Consider the following 9017-nt stretch of genomic DNA (forward strand, 5'->3'; position numbering starts at 1 on the left):
AGAACTTTCCCAAGATCACATAGCTTCTGAGCAGTAATGGGGAACGGAGAACAAATCCTCCTGACTCCATATTCATGTTTCCTTCTCTAAGACATGGAGAAACCAGAGAAATGGAAATCTGTGCTTTAAATCCAGAATTCTACAACCATACAACAATTTTCCATCTACAAGTACTGCTGAAGTAAAAAGTCTAGAAATATTATATTCCAATTACAATGCTGAACCCAGGACCAACAATTTCTTTCAGATACTAAAATTTGTGTCTGACCATACTACTTATGCCACAAAGTTTCTGTGCCCTTCCTTGAAACCTGGCTTCTTCCAAGCCCCTATCTATCCCCTGTCTGACAAACATATCTGAATGTCAGTGAGTCTCGAAGATACAAACATTGTTAAATTTTCCCGTCAGATTTCTGAGTCCCATAAAAATTAAAATCTAGCTGCATAAATTGGTCATTTAGTGCATGGCCTTTCATCCATTGGTTTGGGCTGGGATTTCATTTGTCTAATAACGAACAATGCAGGTAACGTGTCTCTAGTGAAAAAGAGAGAAAGACAAAATAGGGAAGGTGACAAAGAAATACCTTGGGGCAGATGGCAGAAGAAGAAACACCCAAAATGGCCAAGAAGACCCAGAGACCAGAAGCCAAGGCAAACAAGGGTTTCAAGGAAAGACTGAGAGCAGCGCAGTGAAATGGTAGCTAGAAGCAAAGTAAATGGTAAAACTCAAAGAATGCTCAAGTTTTTCAACAAGGAAGGCATTTGTGAGCAAATCCAGGACCATTTCACTGAAATGATAAGCACAAAAGCCATATTTCTCTTAGGTGAGATGAAATTAGGAATCTGGAACTTAGAGAACTTAGTTGGGAACACTAGTTCTAGAATTTGGGATCCAAAGAGGAGGAGCGATGAGACATTAGCCAAAGAAGAGGAGTATACGTAACACAACAAAAATTCCATTGTATGTCAAATATTAGTTGGAGCTAAGTTTGGAGTGAGAAAGCAATATTCCTCAATACTCAGGAAGGAAAGGATGTTAAAGGTTATCAAGTACAATGTCCGACTTCTGTTCCAAATCCCTCTCTAACACCATAACCACCATCACCTCTGTCCTGCATCCAGAAATGGTCCTCCAGCCTCAAAACTGGAAGAATGCCCAGGGACAAGCCTGTATATTCCACTTTCCAAAAGCTCTACTGCTTAGAAAATTTTGTCCTAATTTATCCAAAAATTCCTACACTCAATTCCATCCATCCATCTGTCTGGTTCTGGTTCTTTCTGAGGACACCACATCGTACAAACAGACCAGCATAGTTCTCTGGACATCAAAGGCAACCCTATTGTCTCTGTCCCGATCCTACAATGTTTACTCGGAGGACTCAGTGATCTCCTCTACATGTTGCCTGGATCATCCAGACTCAATCCAGTTGTCACCTTCCCTCTGCAGCCTCCAGAATGTATCACAACCCTCTTTGTGGTACCAAAGCTGAGCAGAAATGTGATCTCCTCCCTTCCTTGGTACCCTCAACATCTACTGAGCTGCCCTTGCACCCTTATTTGCTTTTTTGGTGAGTGTCCTTTCCTATACTCTGTGGCTCCCCAGCTCCAAGCCTAACCTTCCCCTGTCCGGTGATGACTGGTCATAGATGAAAGACACACACATGAGAGGGAATGTATTTTTATGGAGAAGGTGTTCCAGAATGGGGAGGAATTACTCCAGGAGAGAGTAAGGTTGGTGATATTCAAGTTTCAGGGTAGCTTGAAGTGTTTGTAACTGACTAGTTGGAGGCAGAGTTGTAATCCTCCTTCGCATGGTTAGAACTGGCTGTTTTTGCAGGAAATTTCAGGCAGCACTTTTGTTCATTTAGGCAGGTAAAGTATTGAATTTCCTGTTTTCTGCAGGTGTTTCTGCACATGCCTTGGTAAAGCTGGCATGGATTCCAAGGCTCTTGGCTCTTGCCATAGTTGGATTTGAACAGGCCACCTGGGAAAAACATAGCCATGTTTAGTTTCTATGCAGCAGTGATAATACAAGTGGGGGAGGGGGGCATGATTTAAAGATAACAGGACCTAAGAATATTCAAAGCACGGGATCTGGAGTCAAAACCACTTCAGTTCAAATCTGGGCTCTGTCATTATAGCTCTTCATCCTTAAGCAAGTTACTTCAGTCCTCTAGCCTTCCACTGTGTTGTCGTCACAGTGGGCATAACAATATAGCCAACTTCTTAGTGTTTTTGTGATGACTAAATTCACACATACAGAATGCTCAGAAAAGTATCTGCCACGTACTAAGAAGTAATTAAATATCAGGCAGTGTTGTTGCTACGAAAGTCTTTTCCTGAGGGTCCAGGACTTCAAGGGCGCCCCTGTGAGCATCTATTGGACATGTTCCCAAATGCCCACAGATGCCTGCTCCTCACACACGGCTCTCATTAGAGACAGCCAGGATCTCCTCTGAAGCAGGACACACGTATTTGCGGCCCTGTATGCCTACATATTTTGAAACATTTAAGCAAACATGTACCACATACGCCTCTCTCTGTACTTTGGCCCCACAGGAACAGATACTGTACACACATGGGCAGCACAAGTACATACATGGGCATACATGGGCATACGTGAGTATGTATGTACACACATGGGCAGCACACTGGCGCACACACAGAGGCCCACACGCACAAGGGATTTTATTCACATGTCCACAGTCACACATAAATTGAGCGTATACACATGTGCTCACTGTACAAATCTGTACCACACCTTCCACATATGGCTAAATCCTATTTGTGAATATTGATAGCTATGTATCAGTCATCCAGATATGGGCATGTGTATACAGCCTTTTCAGCTGAAAATATCCCAGTGAAAAAGTTCCTGACACTTAGTCAGCATTCTATAAATATTAGTCATCAATAGTATTAGTTACCTATTGGAACTCTTAAAGACAAAGGAGCCATTAGAAAGAAAATAATACTAACACTCACTACCATATGTCCAGCGTCTATCACATACATAAAAGCCTGCTGTTATCTCCACTTTTTAGATGAAGACACTGACGCTCAAAGAGAGACCTTGCTCTGCTCACATTCCATAGCTTGTCCTTGACCAAGGACAGGATTCAAGAATAGGATTCAATTTCTGATCTACATAATATTAAGTCCATGCTCTTTCCTCTCTGTGTCACACTGCCTCTCTATACGATAGGATTTCTAGGAGAGGCTGGCATCTTCCTGCATGATATCTGCAGGCATAGGGCCTTCTACATCTTTCAATAGATAGTCCAAAATCCATGGCCCAGCATTCAAGGACCTTTCCAACATCCACCTATCCCCTCATTCTACATCCATTTAGGAGCACTCATTCTGTGCCAGGCCATGTACTCAGTGCTAAGCATGCTGGGGTCTCTAATGCCCACTCACATTAATAAAAATTGGACAAAGTAAGCTTGCTGTTATTTCCTGCATGGAAAAAAAGAACCTTTGCTAAATTTTTCACAAGAGAAAGCAAAATTTTCCAAGTTTAGGTGAAGTCAGAGAAGGTAACTGGAAAGAAAGGAGAAAAGAAAATGCCTCAGTGGCGGATATCCCATAGCTTTTCGGTGTCGGTGTACATACGAACTGCCCCGGAAATTGGCACTCCAGTACAGAGCAGGTACTCAATTGCTGCCACATCAGCCAGACTGCTGATGAACCAGAGGAAGGAGGTTAAAAATGGCACCCTTCGTCCATGCTTCTCTATCATGATAATGTGTTTACTACATTAATCCTCATCCTCATCCTGAAACTTGTCTCTCTTTCGGCACCATCCTACTTATAAGAGGAGGAGTCCTGCAGAGGGGTTCCCCAGAGTGACACCCACATTCTTCTGGCTAACATCTGAGCCGGAGGGCTTTCCTTTTCTCCCAAACACACTGGATGGAAACTGGGGCACCCAAGGTCTCTTCTTTGTAGTCACCAGAGGGTGGATAAGAACATAGATACCAAGAATGAGGATCAGGCAAGCTGGTTTTTCCTTACTCTCTCTACACGGAAAGCAGGTCAAGAATCCTGAAGGATTCTGCTAACAGTGGTTAAATAAGCAAACAAACAGAAGCTTTGTCAAAGACATTTGTAGAGTTTCTCACTCCTGTTGCTGTTCTAACGCTATGTTCCCCCTGTCATGACAAACTGTGCCACCCACATTCAAGTTAACGTCACCTTTGATGATCCCTCCACCCTCAAATTGAAGTCAGAGGAGTCCAGCTTTTGAATCCCAGAGTAGCCTCTGACGCTCTGGACCTAGTCTCCCCATGTGAGAAATGGGAATGGAAGGGTGCACCAGATCAGAAAATCTCAACTGTGTTTGTGAAGGAGCAGGTTAATATGGTGTGTCATAGTTTATAATGACCCAGGGAATTTTTAAGTATACTCACATCAAGTCTCTAGAGAGTCTGATCCCATAGGTCTTGGGAGAGGCTAGAGCAAGGGTGCTTTGCAAGAGTTTCCCAGAAAATACTGATGGGCTCCTGCTTGAAGTGAGAGCCACAACCCGGCCTGACCTTCTCACAATCACCCATAGACATTGCCCAGCTCATTTTCCCACACATGACTTGTTTTAAGAGTAAATTAAAATATCATAATTAAAAAAAACCATACTCGGGGCTGGCCCCGTGGCCGAGTGGTTAAGTTCGCGTGCTCCGCTGCAGGCGGCCCAGTGTTTCGTTGGTTCGAATCCTGGGCGCGGACATGACACTGCTCATCAAACCACGCTGAGGCAGCGTCCCACATGCCACAACTAGAAGGACCCACAACGGAGAATATACAACTATGTACCGGGGGGCTTTGGGGAGAAAAAGGAAAAAATAAAATCTTTAAAAACAAAAAACAAACAAAAAAAAACCATACTCTCTAGATTCTTTCTAACAGCTCCATCCAGAGCAAAAACCAGTGATACATGAGTTCTCTGCCACCTGTGCACCCCAAACATGATTCTTCCCCATCCAACTTCTAAGGTTGTCCCTATCTGTATATATTTACTAGGCATAAGTCATTTACATACTCATTCACTCAATAAATATTTACTAAAACCTACTCTGTGCAAAGCACTCAGCTCAAGACCAGGAATACATAGATTTAAAAAACAGTCTTGGCTTTCAAGCAGTTTCATTTCATATACATATATATATTTGGGGTGATAAAAGGAAAAAATGACTTTGTCCCAGAAAAGGTTGTCCAGAACAGTTCCTGCCCATAAATTTTGCCAGGTGAAAGTATTAAATGATTATGAAGGAAGGAACACCAGGTACAACTTTTGAAGCATAGAGTGCTGTCTTCCTTTTTTGTTGTTCTTTTTGCAAACCCACTTGTGGTTTTGACTACTACTCCAACGTGGCAACTGTGCTTTACTGAACATGAGAAAAGTATCTCTCGAGTAAAGAGGATGGAAAAGGATGAGAAATAGGGGGTAAGAGAATGCGAAGTAGGAAGAAGCTGGGGAAGGGAAGGAGAAGGGGGAGGAGAAAAGGGAGAGGAGGAGAAAGGGGAGGAGGAGAAAACACTAGACACGGTGACTGAACTCAGTCCCACGAAAGGAGAAACAACCTTGGTTTTCTACAGATCTGAGGTGAAACTACTCCCATGTTTCTCCTGCCAAGGTTTGACAGGAAACACTTAAGGACATTCAAGCTTCCTGATTTCATTTATCCTCACTGCCTACAATTATGGTTATTGTTCTTCAGTGTCCCTGTAAATCACACTCAAGAAAGTTTTTTAAGAATTTGAAAACACTACTGGATATCTTTCATCCAGCATTCATTCTCCCCATTTCAACATCCACAGCTCTGCTCTGATGAATTTGACTGTCTTATCCAAGCTCAATCACCCCTAAACCCAGGCTAAGCCAACCCCTGCCCAGATAAACCGCACATATGCCCTGCTTGAATAAGGCACTTAACCTAGCTTGAACCAAACAACTAACTCCACGTCCCAGCTCTATGTTTTCTGGTAACCACCTAAGGCTCAATTATAAAACTTAACACAAACTTAACACTAGCCAAGCCACCCAACCCCAATTCACATCGATCCAAAACAAAGCACAGCTACTTCACTCTACTTCAACTCCCAGTGCTACCCAACTCCACCCCCAGCCCCACTCAACAAAGAATACCATTCCCTCTCCAGATTACACCAAAACAATAGTCCAGCCCAAGTCTACAGATAGAATTGCTCAATCCCTCCTCATCCCCGCTCATTTTTCCAATATTACTCTGTCTCTAAGGTCATATAGCATCCCCAACACAACTCGCTCTCCAAACTCCAAACTGCCCTTGATCCCTCCTAAAGGAGGACCCAATCTCTCACAGTTAACCCATAAATCAAGCTGCCATCCCAATGACAGCACTATCTAAAACACTTCATGTGTCAACACTCCACTCCCCAGGAGCAACAACCTCTTAAATTTGTCTTGGCAGAGCAGAACCAAGGGAGATCTTGACATGAGATGGACCTTTGGAGTAACATTCACAACCTATATGAGATGAGAAAAAGGGTTTAGGTAGTGCCTACTATATGTGAGTAGGAGTCATCTCAGAGATCACCAAGATACCAATACCACATGCAAGACCCCAGAACCTTTGAGAGAGGCCTGAATTACCTGGAGTCTTATGAACCAGCATCAGAAGGATGGAAATGGTCATTAAATAGGACTTCATGACTGACATTTCCCGAGAGAATGGAGGGTTGTGTTGCAGGGGACTGAACAAAGATCACTGAGGCAGAGCAGTGCCCTGCCTTTATTAGTTTTGGAAATGGGCCAGGGTTGTGTGCAGTGAACTAAAAGGGATGAGACATACCTGAGGTCAGCCAGGCAGAAGGCTAACATGTATCACATATCTCAGTTGGGCACTCTGTGTAAGTGTCAGAGATTTGCCAGCAGCACCCATGTCAAGGCAGGCCTTCCTTCCCAGTGAGAAGCAAAGGCAAATTAGAGCCAGTTGGCCTTTTTTGCAAGACAAATTTGAATGAATGAATGACTCAAGCGAGCAAGGAAGCAATGAGAAAACTAATACATAATTACAAGAAATAAAGAATACTTTTTTAAACATTTGTCTTTATCCTCCTGACAGTAGAATGTCCCCCTCTGTCAGTATTACTTACTGTATGTCCAATCCTGTACTAGGCATCATGGACTAACAAAAAAAGAAGATGATGACGACAAAAGAAAAGATGAGGAAGAAAAATGAAGGGAAAGTATAAACGGAGGAAGGGAGGAAAAGAAATGAGACAAAAATAATGGCAGTTCATACTTGCCAGCAATCTACCATGTGTCAGTTTCTGTACTAAATACTAAGGTATAGATATTAGCACTTGCAACTCTGTGAAGTTACATAGTATATTCCACTTCACAGATGAGGATAAGAAAGTTTGAAGAGATGATGTGACTTCCTATGCTACACATCACTGTTCAAGAGAGACTTATGACAGACACTTATCACTGTTCCAGACAATAAATTCAGTCTGAGAAATTCAGTGCTTATCCCTTGAGAAATGGAATGAAAGAATTTTTAGAGGAGGCCACACTGACTTTTTACTCCAGTGAATCACGTGGAAGATGGATGGGTAAGGTCCAGTCTCTTGAATGGAAGTCTAGAAATGTGTGAAAAGGCTCTTTTCAAAAGTCTAGGATAGGATTTCCACATCTTGCCATGACAAGGCAAATGGAACTGGACTAGCCCTCCCGAAGGCAGATGGAATTGTACAAGCCTTCGTATTACAAGCAAATACAGTAGTCCCCTCTTATCCACAGTTTCACTTTCCATGGTTTCAGCTACCTGCAGTCAAACATCAAATGGAAAATTCCAGAAAAAAACAATTCATGAGTTTTAAATATACTCCAAAAGTAAAAGTGAAATAAAACATTTCCAAGAATACAAAAAAATTGAGAAAATTCATTGCTAGTAGATTAATGCTGAAAGAAGCCCAGACTGAAGAGAAATAGCATCAGATGATAATTTGGATAAACTGGAATGAAAAATGAACACAAAGAATGGTAAAAATGTGGGTAAATACAAAAGACATATACACATTCTTATATACAATAAACAAATGTATGTTACAATAAGCTGAAATATATGAACATAAAACAATGAAAGCACAAAGAAGTGGGGAAAATGACACCATAATGGTGCAAAATTTCCATATTTTATAGGAAGCAAGGCAGTATTAACCTGAAGTAGATTGTGATAAGTTAAAGATACATATTGTTACCCCTAGAACAACTACCCCAAAGGAGTCAAAGAAATAAAGTTCAGAAAGTCAATAGATAAACTACAATAGTATACAAAAAAAGTACTTGGTTAACATGAAAGAAGACAGCAAAGAAGGACCAGAGGAATAAAAAGGAAATGGAACAAGTAGAAAACAAAATAGCAAAATGGCTAACCTAAAGCCAACAACATGATTAAAAACATTAAATGTAAATAAATTAAATACATCAGTCAAAAAGCAGAGATCGTCATATTAGATTTAAAATACAAAATCCAGAGCCAACCCTGATGGCCTAGTTGGAGTCTGGCATGCTCCACTTCAGTGGCCCAGGTTCAGTTCCCAGGCACAGAACTAGACCACTCGTCTATCAGTAGCCATGCTGTGGTGGCAGCTCACAGAAAAGAACCAGAAGAACTCACAACCATACACAACTATGTGCTGGAGCTTTGAGGTGAAGGGAGGAATAAAAAAGGAGGAAGACTGGCAGTAGATGCTAGCTTAGGGTGAATCTTCCCCTGCAAAACAAAAACAAAGCAAAATGCAACTACAGGTTGCCTACAAGAGATACATTTGTTTTTAACTGAGATATAATTGACATACAACATTGCATTAGTATTAGGTGTACAAAATAATGATTTGATGTGTATATACTGTGAAAGGATTACCACAATAAATTTCGTTAACTTCTATCACCACACATAGTTACAATTATTTTCTTGTGATGAGAATTTTTAAGATCTACCCTCTTAGCAAGTTTCAAATATACACACTTT

General features: G+C 41.6%; 1 protein-coding gene across 1 annotated transcript; it reads right to left on the reverse strand.

Moving 5' to 3' along the window:
• Positions 1–1778: 1778 nt before the first annotated feature.
• On the reverse strand, positions 1779–6698 carry LOC124248431 (beta-defensin 116-like). The gene is made up of 2 exons (XM_046678392.1): positions 6632–6698; positions 1779–1984 (listed from the first exon to the last, which is right to left on the reverse strand). Exons 1-2 carry the CDS (start codon positions 6696–6698, stop codon positions 1779–1781), a joined length of 273 nt encoding a protein of 90 aa, XP_046534348.1.
• Between the last annotated feature and the right edge of the window lie 2319 nt (positions 6699–9017).

The sequence above is a fragment of the Equus quagga genome, chromosome 12 (genome assembly GCF_021613505.1).
Source record: "Equus quagga isolate Etosha38 chromosome 12, UCLA_HA_Equagga_1.0, whole genome shotgun sequence".
Classification (NCBI taxonomy): Eukaryota; Metazoa; Chordata; class Mammalia; order Perissodactyla; family Equidae; genus Equus; species Equus quagga.

Excerpts from the sequence above, each read along its gene's own strand:
- LOC124248431 (XM_046678392.1), bottom strand. The coding sequence starts at position 6,698 with ATGTCAGTCATGAAGTCCTATTTAATGACCATTTCCATCCTTCTGATG. Across the intron at positions 1,985-6,631 it reads GCTGGTTCATAAGACTCCAG|GTGGCCTGTTCAAATCCAAC; the intron begins GTAATTCAGGCC and ends TGTTTTTCCCAG.